General features: G+C 41.3%; 1 protein-coding gene across 1 annotated transcript in view; it reads right to left on the bottom strand.

The window, feature by feature from the left end:
- Positions 1-2,775, bottom strand: part of TMEM163 (transmembrane protein 163) — a gene marked incomplete at both ends in the record, with an annotated part of 83,394 nt that extends 80,619 nt beyond the window's left edge. The window contains 1 exon segment of the mRNA XM_079538768.1: positions 2,616-2,775. Within this exon segment, the coding sequence (XP_079394894.1) occupies positions 2,616-2,775 (160 nt within the window).
- Positions 2,776-18,698: the final 15,923 nt, after the last annotated feature.

The raw sequence follows: 18,698 nt of genomic DNA, 5'->3' as shown, positions 1-18,698 counted from the left end.
TCTTGAAATAAAGAATTAATTTCTACTAATGTAATCATGCAGAGAGCACCTTCTTATGTTTGTGGTATTTTCCCCCCTCTCCTCTCTCCCCAGTTCAAAAATTCTAAATTAAGGCCCAAATCTTGTTGGAATGCAAAACGAGGTGGTTTCCCTAAGCCAATTCTGAGTATCAAGACCTCAAATCTGAAATAAACACAGAAGAGAATGGCAGACATCCTCACCTGGTTCATTCTTTAAAGACATCCTACAGTTCATGGCTACTGCTCACTACTACCTGGGAAGACCAACATATACAGTTGATAATTACAAATCAAATAGTATCCTAATTAAATTGAGAAATGAATAATAAGCCCCATGGCTAGCATAGAACTCCTGATTGCTATTCATGTGTCAAGCACATGTCCAGTACAACAGAGACTGCAATCCTTATAAAACAGAACCACTTCTGCCGTGTGTGTGTGTGTCGTTCTCTCTCTCAAAATGGCTGGTATATTCCAGCTATCAGAGAGGTGATCCCTTCCTTCCTATAAGAATTCAAATACATTTACCATATTTAACATTTTAATCCCTTAGAAGGATCATATTGTTTTTAGGAGTGTCCTAGGGGATGGCATGGAATAATACAAACTCATTCACATCACTGCCAAACCCATAGCAGGATTCACATAACACAAATCAACACCAGCTCATTAATTTACACACAACAACACAATTCAGAAAGTAAATCTCCATAATTTTTTTTTCCACTGACCATAACAAAACAAATTTTAAGCAACCATTGGAGGCTGAAAGATATTCTGAAAGAACCTGCAATCTGCATTGCAACAGAAATGAAAAGCTAATACCTACTGCTAAAATTCTTCCATTCTAAAATTAACATACTGTATGTTTTTACTACCAATATTTTATTTCACACACAGACATCCCTGAGGTAAAGAAGAGATCATGAGCTGGTTAAATCCACTGGATTTTTATTTTTTTATTTTTAGTACCTTCCTATATTAGCAGCTTAAAAAAAAAAAAAAAAAATCAGAAGTAGAAAAAACAGTTGCAGAACACAAGCTTGGCATATTTGTGAAGCAATTCTAGGATATTCTTTACCATATGCTGACTTACCAGAAGTACTTTTCTGTTTGGCTAAGAGATCATTTTAAAATGTCAAGACAGAATTTGTGGAAGAGATAAGGCAAATAGAAAATTGTTCATCTAAGACATTAGAAGACCCCGTCTGAAAAATTACCACTCATTCTGGATCTGCATCTTAAAGAGTAAATATCTTGTTCTAAAATTTGAGGTTATTTTTTATTTTTAGCAAACATGGAAGTATCATCTCTATAACTGGATCTGCTATGATTCATAGGAAAGGATCATTAGAAACAGTACAGTCTAAAAGGACAGACTGTAACAATTTCAATATGGACAACCTGCAAAAAGCATACCAGGATTTCCTCTATGACGACTGGGAATGATGCCTGTAGATGGAATTGGTGACTATAGGAAAAGTGATGAGAAAAAGATACTGCAAAGGCTACGAGAGAGTGTGAACACAGAGAAAGAAATAGAATCAGCTTTAGTCTCTTCTCACTCCAAGGAAGAGATAAGGCTATGTATATCAGATTCTCCTTTATAGGAATTCATACCAAGATGGCCAGCTTTCATCTTTAGCTCTGTCATACTGGGCACAAATTAAGAATTTCTGCGCTTAAACATCCACATCTGAACCCCAACCAAAATCTGTGGTGCCCATGATCTAGAATAGAACCAAAGCCTCAAACTGCCCCGAGTCAAGATGTCTGTCCTCCGCCATCGGATACCACAGCCAGGTTCCCCTGGGAAGCGGATGCCCCCAGTGTGACTGAAACCAGCCAGGAAGACGGTGACTGCTCTTCCCCACTGCTGCCCTACTTCACACCCAGGAGATGTAAGCAAGCACAACAGGAGTTTGTAGAGCTGGGGAAGAATGGGAGATACGGGGTTACATGTATGATGGGAACGTGGAAGTGACTTTGGGATGCTTAAAGGAAAAAAAGAGAGAGAGAGAGAAAGGGGAGAGGGATGGAAGGAGGAATGCAAGAGAGATGCTAAGCCTGGTATGTGAAATAAAAATGGAGACAAATTGCGTGAATCGGGAGCCTGGAGGCGTTATGGAGGCATTACGGAGGAGGGTTACAACGGCAGCTGGCGGCGCTCCCAGGGGGCAGCAGGTAAGCCAAGAGCCACGCACACAGGGAACGGAGTCCAAAATCAGCGCCTTTAAGGCGGAAAGCTAACTGACGCGGTTTGGAAGCCGGCGGCTTTCCATCCCTGGTCAGACAACCAGGTAAATAACAAAACAGTTTCGTGGGGCAGGGGTAGCGCAAGTGCCACGACGGGACCGCAGCGCCCTGCCCGCCCCTCACAGCCGAGCGGCTCTTCCCGCGCAGCGCCGCGGCAAGCAGGCGAGTTTCGGTCGAGGTGGGAACGGCCACGAAGGGAGTTTATAAAAATATCTCGGAAAGGGAAAACCCGGGGTAGGTTGGAGGCAGGTTGACAAACGGATGCCGGTTCGGAGGGGTCCGGGGACGGAGCGGGGATGTGACGGGACTCGTCCCGAGGGAACCGTGCGAAGCGCTCACCTCTGTCCTCCGGCCCCTCGCCGAACCGCCCGCTCTCCCCGATCCGTAGCTGCTCCTGCTCCTGCTGCTGCTCCCGGGCAGGCACGGGCGGGCTGCTCCCGGGGGGCTGCACGATGGCGGGGTCAGGAGTGCTGTCCAGGGCGGCTGCGGGCGGCTCCATGGCTCGCGGGAATCGGGCGGCGGCTGCGGAGCGAGGAGCGAGCGGAGCATCCAGCCCCGGTGCGAGCCCGGAGGGAGGAGGAGACTCCGGCTCAGAGCATCGGGGAGACAAGGAGAGAACAAACTCCTCCGGCCGCTCCCCACGGCCGCCTCATCGCTAACCTCGCCGCCGCCGGGGGTGGGGGGGAGCAGGTGGGAGAGCGGTGCCGCCTCCCCGCGCCGCCCGTCCCCTCCCCGCCCCAGGGAGCGGCTCTCCGCCAGCGGGTACGGCGCGCGGCCCCGCGAGGAGCGGCGCGCGATGGGCCGTCCCGTGCGGCGGGGCTGCCCTAAGGGCGGGCGGGAATTGCTTCTGTGGGCATCGGCCGGGAAGGGCTGCTTGTGAGCCGCCCCGGCGGGCCTCTCGCCCTTCGGAACCTGCAGGTGGCTCCAGCACCGTGGGCGTAATTAAGGCGGTCGGCCGAGCCGGTCCCTGGGGTGAAGGCTGAGGGCAGCGCTGCCGCGTGCCCGCTCGGCCCACCGGAGCCATTTGTCGCCATGTGCGCCCTTCTCCAGACCCCACAACGTAGAAATTTTGTTGTACTGACGGTCCTTTGTTAACAACGTTAGGCTAAAACCTGCCCTAAAAGGTACAGCGGTCTCGTGGAAGGGTGAGGTTGGAGCTGGAGGCCTGCCGGCACCCAGAGGAGCTCCCAGTTCACTCAGCTGCCATTCCCAGGGCTGGGGAACAGAGGGAAAAAATAAAAGCCTTGGGAGAACAGAAGTGGAAAAAATAGAAAGCGTTACTGATAGATCCGTGCCAGAACTGTTTTCTTCTTCTTCTCTGCTGGTTTCTAATGACTAAATCGAGAGGTGCAAATAAACAGAAGCAATTTCCATGCTAGCACAGCTCCCAGTTGCGTGCTTGGTAGCGTGCACATAAATTTTGGAACTGCGTTGTGCTTGGACTTGCATCTAGGAAAAATATCAGAAGGCCATTAGGCACTGCAGCCCAAGTACTCCACTGATCTATATGCATGTAATCTCTATTATGTTAAATAAAGATGAGGCTGTCTTTCTCTCTCAATAAATCAACAGATTTGGGGAGTACAGAAGGGCCAGGGGGAACCTAACAGTTATGCAAATGTATGACTATGATTTTATAAACTGTTGATCTTGCCTTAAAGTTTTTGCAATGCTTTAGGAATGTCAGTTTGGGAATGGTTCATGGAACATCACAATGGCTTAATTTTTCCTTAAAACACCTCTTGGTCCTGTATGGCAATCTTCAAAATCACTTGAATATATATTTTAAAATACTGATTACTTGAAAAATTAAACACCAGTGAACATTAAAGAAAGCGACATCAATTGTTATTTTAGGAACTGGCTGGCATTCAGGTAACTGTACAGAATGGGGTTGGCTGTCATGGTGAGAGGTTGGTGTTTGCTCTTTACATAATCTCTTGATTCCTTTGTGTACAGTTTGCTGTGCCTAGGAAATATTTTTGAAGTCTTCAGGCCCCTTTCATCTTCACCCTTAGCCAACCCACCCTGCTTTGTGAGGCTCTTGCTCTACTAGATGGATCTACATAAATATGAATATAAGAAATACCTAGGGTACTTTTCCCTCAAGTAATGGATACTATAGTACTATAGACTATTTGTTCTTACTGTCAAAAGTTTCTCACCTGCATAAGCTAACACAAGTGAGTTATTTTGGGGAAATGTTTTTTTTTTTGAGTGTGGGCTTAGTTGGGAGAGGTTGGAAATGATTGTGTTGTTGTTTGGTTTTTTTTTTTTCTTAATTGGCAAATTATTCACAAAGGTTTGGTGACATTTAAACCTCCAAGATATGAGGAAACATCTGCACGTGTATGCATGTAAGATATGAATGAAAAGTAGAAAATGCCTTCTTTCATTTTCTTAAAGTAACTGTCACTTAAAATGTGTTTGTAAAGAAACAAAGATCCTTAAATGAGCAGAACCAGTTTAGTAGGCTTGTGATAGACAAAGGATCGGGGTCAGATCTCTTTTCAGGATCTGGCAAGGATACAAGTACTTCTGGGAGGTATGCTTCCTTGTGGAGTTCATACAGTCCCTTGAAATTGCTTTAAGGGGTTTAATGCTCCCTAACTATTGCAGGATCCTTTCTCTTCTAGGGAGATGTGTCCATTCCTTTCATCAATGGGAGACAGACTAGCAACTCTCATCAAACAATACCTCCTTTCTGTAAGTCTGTCTAAGCTACTTGAGCATTTTTATAACTTACAGAAATGGTCCCAAGAGGAAAGTACCTGGAGATTCCTAATTCAGCTTCTTTACAAGGAAGTTAAAGTAGTAGGTTTCCAAGTGATCTGAGCAGAAAAAACAAGGTGCCAAGAAGACCTCACCACAATTTTCAACTTTCATATATTCCTTCTTTTTTTAGATGTTCTCAGCTGCTGTTCTTACAGACTGGCAGGGTCTGCAGCTGTCTCTGGATAAATGCTGTAGTGTTCATGCTATAGCAAAGAATATGAGGCTTGCAAAGAATATTAGTGGGTTTTTTTTGTTTTTTTTTGTTTTTTGTTTTTTTTTTTTTGTTTTAATTTCTCTATTCAGTACTTTGAAACATGGCCTCATGCGAGAAATGATGTACTCAGCCTTTCACAAATACAAAGTTGCTACTTTAAGCAGCTCCACAATGGAGAGGCATTCAGATCAGGCAATTATTTATATAAGCTAACTACGAAAAATCAGAAAGACCACCATGCCTCAGAAGCTGGAAACTGCTTTCCTTTCCAGCACTGCTTGCTATGTCTCACAATAGCTCCTTTACCCAAAGTATATTCCATTGGATAAAAAAAAAAAGTAGAGTTGGGGGTTTAAAGGCCTGAGTCTGATTTTCCAGCCCTGTTGTACTTCTTGTGTAGCAAGTGTGTACACAAAGATAATTAAGAGAAAAAGGCCCGACCATAATAATTATATAATATTATTTCTTGGCCCCTTGAATATCCTTTTGTTGGATATGAACAAGAACAAAGTAAAAGGAAAGGAACCATTTCCCTGGGTTCAGTCTGGGTAGACTGATACTATGCCAAACGCTGCAGCTGCTGCAAGATTAATACACACTCACAGAATTTTGCTCTGTTAGAACCACCTGCAATTTCCATAGCATTCTGGCTTCCATGAAATGGTGGCTCCAAACAAAATGGAGCTCTCTTGCACTACAGCAACCAGAAAAGATGAAGACAAGCAGGAGTTTTCATCATCTGGATTGTCTGTAGTCTGGTTTTGCTGAGGTTATTTGTGGTGGTGGTTTGTACTTTCTTCCTTTCTAACCTTCCTCCTTCTTTCTTCTGAATAAACGGAAAAACCACTCTCAGATTTGAGCTTTTTCCTTCAGGCCCACTCTACCTCCCAGCATCCACAGAATTTGTTACATTTGACAAAATTTGGATTAGGCCCATCTATTTTTTCTTTTCCAAGGTAGACATTCTTCTGAGGAAATAAGCAACCTCTTAGCAGCGCAGTAGTTTCTCTTCCTGAGTCACAGCCCCTTTGTTTCACTCAAACATGTTCCCCACAGTACCATCAACACCTATTATGGCACAGCAAAGAGTACCACAGTGCAAAAGGGCAGAAAGAATATGGGGCTACTGTATCATATAGAGTGAGAGTAGAACCAATGGGTGACAACAGTGAAATAAGTCCTTGTCTTTCAGCCTGCACTGTACAAGTGCAGAACATCTCTTATTCCTTTTCAATCTGTGTGGAGTTCAGAAGTATCACACGTTTACTAGTTATTCAGAAAACTATGGACTTTCTCTGTTTTATCTTCTTGTTAGCACTACTGACACAAATGCTTTCACCTGTGTATAATCAGTGAATATACAGATGTCATAACTATGAAATAAACAAGAGAGTTTAGCTAAGCAGGTTACTACACCAAAAAGAGAATAGATAGAGCGCTTACCCTTGTCCTGAGCTCGCTGTAAAACTCTAAAGGAGGGATCTCCAGAAGAGACCCTTCCCCACTGGTAGCAGCTCTTAAATGGGTCCAGGAGAGGCGCAGCCAGGCTCCCCCCTTCCAGCAGCACGGGTGAATTGCCTTCACCTGTACTCCCAGGGCTGACTCATTGCTCGCCTCAGGTGATCAATCAGAGGTTCAGGCCCTGATTCAGCTGTTCCCATACACCTGAAATAACAACACCGTGGTGTGCCCAGAAGCTTCTGAGAAGAAAGTTTTCTTGATTTCATTAACATTAGTTAGTCAATAGTCCATGTTAACTAACATCTTGAGTGCAGCGCTTCAACTGGGAGCCCTCTTGCACATCAGGAAAGAGCTGGTCAGCCTGCCTGGTGATTATGTTTACTATATTTAAAGACATAAGAGAAATACAATTCTGTCACCATTAGCCATTTTGTTTTCAGGCCCTTGTTTCATACACATCCCAAGCACAAAAATGGCCTTTTTCTGGCGGTGTTAGCCAGGAAGGTTTTTTCGTTTGGTCTAGCAGAGGCCTTATGCCTGACATTTGAAAGAAAATGTTCATTTCTTACTTCTATCAACGTGCCCTTCATGGCACCACAGCAGGAGGTAATAGCATCCTCATTCAGTTGTGTGCATGAAGTGGTAAGGTACTTTACATCATTCTCACCATTGAGACACTTTCTCTGCTAAAACTAACAGATGAAATATGCCTCTAGTGATTAAATCCTCCAGATTCTATATTTAACAGACTTCTTTTAATGAAAGTAGTATTTTCTTTTTATAGATTATTCACTGTGCTGTGCAGTCCTTACTTCCATAGTTTTAGTCTGATTATTAACTTGGATCAAATATAATCAGAATGTTGTTTTGAGAAAAGAGTTTGATAATTTGCTGACTTCCTTCAGGCTATGAAAGAGAGCCTATAATATGATTCCCAGGGAATACAGCATGTATGACCTTGGCAAGTAATTGACGAACCTCGCATAAGCACCTACTCTTCTATATGATATTGCAGGATCATATTTGCAAAAAATGCCCAAGCTAGCAGGAGCCACCAGCATTAATAAAAGCCGTTGTTGCAACAAAGGAGGCACAAAAACACAGCATGCAATATATGTCATCTTGCAGTAATGAAAAGCTCTGGAAACAGATTCTTCACAGCGGTCATTTTCCATCTTAATGCTTTTTTAAAAGCTGTTGTAAATTGGAGTTAAAATTTCTGTGTAAATATGGGAAACCAAAAGGTTTACCTACAAAACCAAAACTTACCATTTTGCTCAGATAAATGCTGCTCAGCCCTGAAAGATGTGTGCCTCCATTCCCAACTATGTTACATCGCTAAAGATGCTTTGTTTCCAGTGAATGGAGTGAAACTGATTTGGCAATTGTAGTAGTATTTCATTGATAATATCCGCAAGAGTACAAGAAAGGTGGAAAAGAAAGGGAACTGAATCTTAAAGAGGAGGCAACCTGATTTTTAATTGCTAGTTTTCCTTTTTTGCTGCTGAGTTTCAGTTTTATTATTTTTTTCTCTAATAACTTCTGACAAATCTAGATCTTCTTATGCTATGTGGAGCTATGTCTTCTTCCAGTGAGATTCTAACCACAGCTTAATAAATATGTGAGTATCAGCAGATGAGATTTCATTTCTGCATCAAGGAACAGAAGAATAGAAAACTAGGAAATTCCTAGGGAGTAGAATCAGTAAAATTTTCTAATAAACTTATTCAATGATTCATAATTTCTTCATTATAATTCATACATCTTCATGATAGACATTTCCAACATATGTGCATAACTCCAGTATCTTTCACAATTTTCCATTAAGTTGATATGCTTAAACCACAGAAACCACAACATGTTTTATTATATACAGATTGGGTCTGCTGTCCTATTTCCAAGCCAATGCCCATTCCTTCTGACATGCCTGCCTACTGCAATCTTTTCCCACCATGTCAGACATAAATTTTAAGAGTTCTGTGTACAAAGATAAACACACATTTGTTTCCTGTTCAATGTAGATCCACAGGTTAATTACAAATGTATAGCTTATATTTCTAACCTTATGCATCAGAAAATATGTTTTAAGACATGATAATACCCACCTTGGAGGTAAGACTTTTATGAGAAAAGGGACCAGCTGCATTTAATTATGGGATTCACCTGTGCCAGAAAATAAACATGTTGTGTTTTATGCATATGTACCATGCATAATGGTATTCAACCCACATCTATTTGCTTTTCCAGTCTTTTAAACTCTCCAAATTGTGACTTGGATTAAAATCTTATTCCTTGGCAACTAGTGTCATCTGCCAGTTATTTTTCTAACCAAAAGACAATGTATGTATTTGAGGAAATACCTTTTCACTGATCTATACCAAGGTAATAATATAATGTTTATACTGTTCTTACGCCAAGTAAATTGTAAATAGAGTTCTGTTCATCTGCACTTGAGTGCTTATCTAGGATGATTATAGAGAACAGCAATTGCTGTTTGGAGTTGGAAATGTGAGGTTTTTAACATCTGCCACAATAAAACTGTCCCATAACCAAAAAGGAAGAGGGAGGTGTCAGTCACATAACTGAGTCGGATTATGACAAATTCATTTTCTGCTTTGTTTGGATTTTCTGTAAAGCTGTCAATGGTGCCCTAAAATTAAAGGGCTGTGCAGTTATGTAGTAATACAAACAGCTTCTCCTTCTTCACTATCAAGACTACCTGAATTTTCAATATCAGGGTTCAGTATATACTGCGTCAATAGACACAGACGTTTAATTTAATTTTCACGCTGTTCTGTTGGAAAGCTTGTACACACCCATTTCATGCCCATAAGATACTTTTTTATTACTATTACCAATGTCCGTTTTACATCTTCAGTAGAACTGCTTGTCCTTTTTCCCTTCCTTAAGAAAGTATCTCAGTATTCTTCTCATAACTAAGGGGAAAAAATGAACAGACCTGTAAGAGTAGATTACCTGGGGCAATGGTCAAAAGCTGTGGCTTGAGGTTGAAACTGGACATTACAAAATACTCTTTGCTGGGATCTTCATGCAGCAGCAAAAGAGTTTACTGAGAGGTGGTGGAATCTTCCTCACTGGAGGATTTCTAAATTCAGCTGGAAAAAATCCACTTACATCCACATTTGACCATGTGTAGGGGAGCTAATAATCCTTCTCAGAGATAGCTGAACTAAGCAATCTCTGCTGGCTCCTTCCTGTCTACATCTGTAGGATTGAAATAATACAAAGATCAAGGGTTTCATAAGCTTTTACCTAGGAAATTCTAAGTTGAACAGTATCAAAACAGATTGATGCAAAATGTGCAGAGGTTTGGAGACTGATTTAATTCACCAATAAATGTCAGGTGCTATGCTTTTATGAAGGATAAAATTCTGATGGCTTACTTCTCTTCCATTGTTCCCTTGATGTCGATTTTAGAAAGGCTATTATCAGAGTATGTTACTTATCTGATACAAGTAGCTTCACTTGGCCACTTATTCTACTTATGACTAGCCTATTTCCTTTAGATTGAATAAATTTGATTTTTAGGCACTTTTTCACTATCTTCTTTCTGATTTTTATTTGTTTATGGGCACAGAAAAGTGACCTCATAGTTCTGCAGATGATCATTCAATCTGGAACTCTCCAGAACCACAGGTTTTTCTTTGAATTCTCTCCCTTACCAGCTTGAAATGTGTTTCATTTTATTGATCAAGAAATTCAACCCTTAAGTAAAATTAGAACAGGAAATCAAGATACTTCCAAGGTCCGTTTGATATCCTACAATCATTGTGTATACAAGTTCACTGAGACCAAGATTTGCATACCTTGCATTTACGGATTAAACATCTTTGGAATATATTCAAATCTGGTGAAGATCTTTTATTATGGAGGTTTTGAAAATTAAACTATAGCTCTTTTGCTTTAAATTTAAATCAGTATGAAAACTGACAAGTGGTTGTGACATTAATTAGACTTACATTTCATGGGATATCTAGACAAACTTTTTGCATCCATACTTGTTGATTTTCCCACTAGATGGCATTGTGCATTAACTGCAAGTCAATTTATGAACTGCCCTGCAATTGAACATGCTAAGGATTTTAAAAAATTAGGGAAGAATCTATAGCGCTTTCTTCAGTCATGTGTATGAGTGAGGGAGCTGTGGCTTAAAGACAATTTGACCTACTTCTACTCAGGAGTAACCCAGTCCATCCTTAATGCATCAAATACGGATTTAGTCAAAGCAATAAAGGAAGCCAGCCATGGCAACAATATCTGATCCTGTGTGTGATGCACTTCTTAGAATAAAACTCTCAACCTTTTCTTCATTTAACATTTGAAGAGTGACTTCAGCGGTGCAAATTTCTTCCTATCTTATATCTTCCTATGGACTATCTGTGATCCCTTCCTCTGCACCACGATATGGTTCTCGAGAGTGATGTTTCTAAAACATAAAGTCCTACCTTATGAAGCACCATCTGCTGTGGGGCAAAGGTTTAACTTCAAAGGTTTAGCTTCAAAAGAACTGACCAGTGGGATTTTGCCTTAATCCTAAATTTTGCAGTGACCAGGAAAGGAGAAACCAGCGGTCCCAGCAGCATGAAAGCAATGGCAAGGATTTAGTGTGTGAGAAGCAAGCATTGTCTAGGGTTCCCTGCATTCTATATTCTGAGCTGATTTTCATACTGGTTCTTTATGTAGCATATAAAAGGCTCCAAGCTAGAGATGGGTAGGTAATTTAATTTAATTGTCATGTTGCATCAGTTACTGTTTTTGAAATTTTAAATAATAAGTAAAAAGGGGCTGAGATGAAAGAATTTTGTTGGTCTGAGCCTATAATGGAAAAGTAAGAAAAGCCAAGAAAACACAAAAAATTAGCTTAGTGTTAAACAGGTCCTTTAAACTCTCCTGCTAGTCAAGCACATAGTAGGAAAGTACCTAAACTTGTGCTGAAGTTTGTCTCTGGATAGGGCTTCTATAAAGAGGACCTACCAGTGCCTGTTATAAAAACTTATCATAATCATTGCCATAAATTCAGGCTGTTCAATTATTTGTTCTCTACTTACAGCTTTTTTTTTTTTGACTTGTGGTAGACTGAGCTTCAGTAAACTATGCTTTTAATTCACCTGTGCAGTGCAGAACTGTAGATAATGCTATAGGTAATGTACTGCTTCCTACCACAATCTTATCAAGCCTTTGAAAGTCCTGGTGAGTAGCTGGACATCAGGAAGTTTTGAATAGCTATCCATCTTTCCCCCAGCACCAACCTTCTCTTTCTTCATCCTCCAGCTCATGTTGCAGCAGCCAAAATCTGCTTCTGGGTGCATTTCTGCATCATGAAACCATAGCAGATGCTAATGCTGGTGTCAGTAACTATCATCTCCTGTCATGCTGAGCTACAGTGTCGTTTTCTTATTCCCACTTATTCAGGCTCATTCTCTGCTCGTGTGAGTTACATTTACATGGGGACTTTGCATATCTACAGCTCTTGGCTCAGATGGAGGTGCCGCTACCTGGGGAGGGCAACCCAGCTCTATCCCTCTAATTCCCTACTGGTGGAGCAGATATATCACAGAACTTTTCTACTCTAAAGGCAGAGGCACAAAGTCATTGACAGAGCGGGGAAGGGAACAAGGCCAGGATGGTAGACCTCACAAATGTGCTAATGTTTGATGATCTCACAACAGTACCAACGTTCCCGAATTTAGTTTTACTTGCTTTCACATACTCGTGGAATTACAATAGGATCCTGGAATAGTATCTGTACTTTTAGCCAGTGAGCAATGGCCAGGCCGTGAGACAAAAAATAGGAGCCAATGCTTGGCAAGTGGCTCAGTAGGAGATCCCATTTCCTTCATAAAAGCAGAGCTCCTGGCAAACTCATAGCTCTGCATCTACCTAATGGTATATAGATACTGATGTCAGAGCACTACCATTTCTGGTCACCAACGGGCAAAATATAGTTGTGGTATGCATGGCTTTTATCTTAAAAACAAACAAACAAACAAACAAACAAAAAAAAAACACCAAAACCGAAAAACATTAAAAGAGGAAGTAAAAGAAAATGAAATAAGAAGTTTTCATGCAGAGCCCATCTTCATGTGGTAGCCCTCCTCTGTTTTCCTATCCAGCTCCCCACTAAACCAGTGAGCCTCTTTGGAAGAGGCAGTTCAGCTCCACTGAGCTGGTGTAACTGCTTTCCTTTTATCACTTGAAATGAAGGGACCGAATGTTGGTTTTTGTTAGTTAGTAATACTAGAAAGTAATTATTTTCATTAATTTTATAAGCATATCTAATTTGTTACAGGATCTGAAAATTAAAGGCTACACAAATAGTATAAAATCTTATTGCTAACAAGCAGTGGTGTTCCATGCCCCTAAGAAGTTTTACTATATCCAGTTGTTTAGGAATCTACCACGGAGATGAGCAAATGTGTTAGAAGAACAACTACTCTGAAACATGTACTTTTTTGTTCCTAAAAATGCTGTCTAACTAGAGACAAAAAACCATCCACCAAACAATGAATTATATAAACGTGTAAAACATTCACTACAAATTCTCAGTGCTAGGCAGCAGGAGTTCAGCCCAATTGTACTTTGACATTGCAGCCCCAGCCATAATCAGACAGCAGCAGCTTGCGTCACCACAGGAAAATCCATTCCAGTCAATATTAAAGAAGTGCTCTTTGTGAATATTGCAGCCACTAGTTGGTGCTCCGCTTAATGCACTGCAAATTGCAACCAGTGGCACTTGCAGTGAGTTGCACAAATGCTATTCACAAATCTGTGATTTATAATGCAAAGTGTTTTGAGGCACTGCGTTGACGTGGGCAATTGTACATTGTCATGGTAGACAGACAACCCAAAAACTCTAAATTGCCTTTGTATTTAATTACTGAATTTCAGAAGAAGTTTACCTCCAATTCCTCATTTAAGTTGATCTGTCTTTGCAGTGGCTCAAAATTACTCTTTGATCTGAAACCATCCCTTATTAGATTTCCTGGTGACTATAGTGGGCTTTTTGTTGAGTTTAAATGATTAATTCTAACAGTGTTATTCTGTTATTCTTAGATCCTCTAAAAGTTGATGTGAAATAGAAGGTTGTGATAAGTGGCAATGCTTTGGAAGGCAAAATGCATCCCATTGAGGAAGTGGCTTTGTTCATGCCCTTCACACTAAGAAGCAAACACATGCTCTTTGATGTATCTGCATACTCTACTGGCTATAGCTATAGCCCAGAAAGTAGAATTACTTGATTTTTTTTTACCTTTTTTTTTTTACTGAAAAAGATAAGTGAATCAGGAAAACACACTTAAACACAGCCAGGAAATCATGGATCTTTTTTAGTAATAGCACAGAAGGCAAACAACTGAGAGCTAGTGGTAATGTCATTAAAAGGAAAAAATACCTTCCTTTTCCTGAGAGGAAAACTAAGTATGAAGGTTGAGGAAATAATTCAAATTGCAATGTTCATTCTAAATCAGCAGTTGCATTGCATATCAGAAATTATGAGCAATAGCAATATGAGCTAGCTGAACCATTTCTGAAAACTTTTTTAGACTCACATTTGGCAAAGCTTTCCAGCTTGCTAGAGCACTGGTAACCAAAAGGATTCCTCTCTGGAATCCTCAGGTAGTGGCACATCTAAATCTTCTTCAGTTTGTTGCACACAAACTTAAGCTGGTGACCACTTGGGTATGAGTGCATCAATTAGTATTTACTTAGTGCTATTAATTCCAGTGTTCCTATTTATTTGTTTATCTTAGACACCACCACCAAGATGAATATATCAATCTCGGATGTCCCCATGGGGCATTCATTTGAAAAGCATGAGTTTTTTGTATCAGTAGCTTCAGAACTTCATTCCATCTGTTCTTCCTGGACCACATTTACACTACTGGTATCTGTCTGGCTGCTCGCAATGTACAAGAGTGACACTTGTCCTGAAACAAGCTTAATAGAGTCTTTTTTATTCGGAGGAAAATGAAAACTCCATTTTACTTAGTCTCAGGTTTGGGAAAATATTTATTTATTGTTGTATTTGATAGAACTTCTCTATGCAAGGTGAATGTATGCTAAGTGTTAACTGCAGAATCGCAATGTTAATGTATTGAGAAAATAATGGTATCATTTAAAAGGTAGTAGGTTTTTTTTATTATTTTTTTTTTCTGGAACACCACTTTGCTTCCAAACTTTAGCATTTTTTAGAAACCTGGAAATAAATGAGAATTTGTTAAGGCTTAGCTTATGTGGCAGAGAGCACAGGAGTGGTCAGCAATTTGGCACAGGACACAGGATGCACTGTTTGCTTTCACCACTGTGTGGTTCATCAGAACTCCTGCTGGGCTTGTGGTCACAGAGCAATGCAGTGTGCTGCCAAAAGCATCGGCAGCCCTGGCCACTTCTGCATTATAAACTGCAGTGACATAACTGTGATGTAGTGGCAGATCTAATAGAGGGACCAACTGGTGAGCATCATCCTGAGCTTTTGCAACCGTGAATCTTCTACAGCAGTTCGATAGCTTCGGTCTTGGAAGCGTCGGATGCAGCAGTACAGTGCAACATCTGAACTAAAAAACCTCATTTCTCTGCAAGACTAAACTGACTCAGACATTGACCAGCATCGGCTCTGCTGTTTGTCTAAACAGAGGTTCTTTCAGTTGTTTCTGCAAAGGGTTTTGAATAATAAAATTTAATGTTGTTGGAAAATAATGAATGTATTTAATGATCAATACACTAGCACTGCTGTCACTACCTTTGTACGATAGGGAAGAGCTGTCACTACCCTTTTACAATTCCCTTTCACTCTACCGTCACTACCCTTTCACAACAAGAGTAGTGAAGCAATGGAACAGGATGCTCTGTCTCTGGAGTCATTCAAGGTCAGCCTGGACTGGGCTCTGAGCACCTTGACCTGGCTGTCAATGTCGCTGTTCATTGCAGGGGATTTGGATTAGATGACCTTTAAAGGATCCTCCCAACACAAACGGTTCCACGATTCTATTCTATGATTTCATCTTGAGCTGATGTCATCTCTAAACTGGAGATCTGTGTGCCTCTGCTCCTGCACTCCGTAGATATACCTAAGTGAAATGCCGACATCGCAGCCCAGCCAGCTGTGCAAACCCTCGTTTGGATTGCGCGGTAGTTGGTGTTTGAGAACAGGGCATCATAATGCCACCTACTCCCTGGATACATTCTTGTTAAGGGCTTTACTGGTGTAACCATGGCTGGACATGTCCTCCTGGTGTAGCCCTGTTATGTTCTGCAGCATTTGCCTCACAGAAACAACATCCATAGTGCAGCATTCTGAGAACTACATATGGAAATTGCTGCATAGACACTGTTATTAGGAGAGAAGTGATAACCATTGTTTTTATTCCCCACAGAAGGGAAGCCTTTCCACTTCCACAAAATTCTGAGTTCTCTGGAGCTCCAGAAGAGCATTAAGTTCTGTGAAGAGCAGGCTAATTTGATAGAAAAGGTTTAATCATTTAATACCACACAAAAAATAGAACCACCGCCTCTTGCATCCTCTCCAAACATGTCATTTCCAAGCAGGTCTGTGATGGCAGTCCCAAAGGAGCAGGGCAGCAGCAGCAGGACTGAAGGACAGCCTGTCGCTAAGCAACCAACGTACACAGGCTGCTCAGCACTCATTTCATTTGCACAGGGACGTGTTCTTCGAGCACTTCATTTTCACTGCTGGGCACGACGAGTTTCCCACTGGCTTTCCAGCACTGTGCATGTATAAAACAGCCATTTTTCACAACCAAATGTGCAATTTAAAGAGCAGATGCCAGAGAAGAACATGCAGAATTGTAAGGATTGGAAAATTGGCACAAGTATTTCAGGACTTTCTGACGTCAGACTCCTGAATTTGCCTCTTTGTTCCTGTGTTCATCCTACCTGCAAAGGGGCTGTCTTGGTATGGACTGCTGGATGAGTAGCAGTGCTGTCTGCAGTTTACCCATGTTTATTGATGTACCCTCTTGTAAAGAGTGCTCTATCATGGTTTTTACAGACACAGGAAAATACATTCTGATTAAAATAAAAGGCAGAATTGGACCTCAGTTCCCAGTATGAAAATTCCAAATCTCAAATTCTGTAATTCTTTCAGAAGAACAGCTACATAGTTCTAGAAAATGAGCATTGAGTGCAGTATATCTAACATTGCTTTCAATTAGTGCTGGTCCCTATAGTGAGATAAAGCCCTAGAGCTCTGCTAGACTTATGTCTGCTTATCTAAAATCAGCTCTGGCCTAAACAGTTCCCTACAATAGTTTCCTAAAAGGGAAGTTTATCATAATGAAGAATGCACTTCAGTTGGTAAAGGACACTAAATGGATGTTTTACTACATGGGATCTAAAAGACACTAGCACCATAAGGATACTGAGGCAGGTGGGACAAGTTATTGTAACATATGTTCCTTCCTAATCCATGTAGGAGGCCCCTTTTGGCTGGGAAGATGTCTGCACACATTTCAGTTCTCCTCTCTAGCAGATGTAGCAAGTACACTCATTGACTGATATGTTTTGTGATTTTTTTTCCAACTCTTTACACTGGGTCTGGCTGGGCTTGAGCTAACTTTCCCTACAGCAGTCCATACAGTGCTGTGCTTTGCACTTGCAGAGCAGTGTCGATATCTCACCCATGTGGCTCCTACTGTGCTGGCACAGCATCAAGGCTGCCTTTCCACAGCCAGTATTGAGGCCCTGCTTCCTAAGAAGTGGCTGAGCATCACGTACCAATGGGTAATATAAAAATAGGTTATTTCTTCTTTAGCTTCAATGCAGCCTTTCCTTTTTTAAAATTTTCCCTTTCATCAAAATGCTCCTATCTCAAACCTGCAAGTGCCTCTTGTCTTGCTTTTTCTGCACCTCCTTTTCACTTGTTTCTCTTTCTTCCTTTTCTCCCCATCCTCCGTCCTGCTGAGGAGAGGGAGTGAGAGCACCTGTGTGGGACATTGCTGCCTATCCATGTTAAGCCACAGCATTTTGTCATCTCATTCAAATGCTCTAGGACGTAAATTCTTTGTGGGTAGCCCAAGAGTGAGTATAGTTCAGAGACAGACAGCTAACGGGTTCTATGGACCCACAAATGATAGAATATGTCTTTCTGTTGGCCCAGACATTCTGCATGGGAAAGTTTCCATTCAGTCAGGACCTCCTGCCTGGAAGCACAGTGAATTTAAGCTCCTCTCCCTCTGCCTAGGGCAGTCTGATAAATCTATCAGACTCCCTGGCTCCCGTTGGCAATTCCTGCACCTCCGCATCACACTCCAGAAGTTCCCAACCAAATGGAGAAATATACAAATACATAGCAAGGGCTGTGCTAAAAGGCATCACGTTGCATTAGGGTACAAATACCACAGAGACTGAGACACATAAGTCATTCTTCTGTTCTAAGACAGACTGTCTAAAATATTAGTCAAAATATTCAATCTTTCAAACCCATGCATTCAAAGTGGGATGCAAGAGTGACAGAAGATGCTCTTGTTTGTAGCCAGTGCCGGTCCTTCTGCTGCTGATCTAATGGATCATGATGGATGTAGGCATGTCTTAATGTCCCTGAGATCCAGTTGAAACAGATACAGTTTTTGCCTTTGACTGATGTGGTTTCCAAGTGAAGTTTGCTGTTAAATGAAATGCTGTGGGAGCAGGCACTGTTTGCAAACTAAGCTGTGTCTTGGGAGCAGCAACTAGCAGCTACAACTTTTCTTACAGATGAAAAATTAAAGTACTTCTTGAAGAAATGCTGACCTCTTCAGCCACTGTGACTTAAAAGAAGAAACTATGTGTTGGACATTCTAAACACATCTTCCTTCTCCTCTCCTTCGCTAGTTCTTCTGCTTTCTATGCTTAAGTGGGGAATAGCCTTCCAAAGATACCTTTATTCAATAATATCATATTACTATAACATGCCTAATAATATAATCAACACTTCTTCCTTATCTCTGCAGTTGTAT

This window comes from Tetrao urogallus (assembly GCF_951394365.1).
Source record: "Tetrao urogallus genome assembly, chromosome: 8".
NCBI lineage: Eukaryota > Metazoa > Chordata > Aves > Galliformes > Phasianidae > Tetrao > Tetrao urogallus.
The sequence above is the reverse complement of the archived record's forward strand: the minus strand, read 5'-3'. Positions and strand labels throughout refer to the sequence as shown.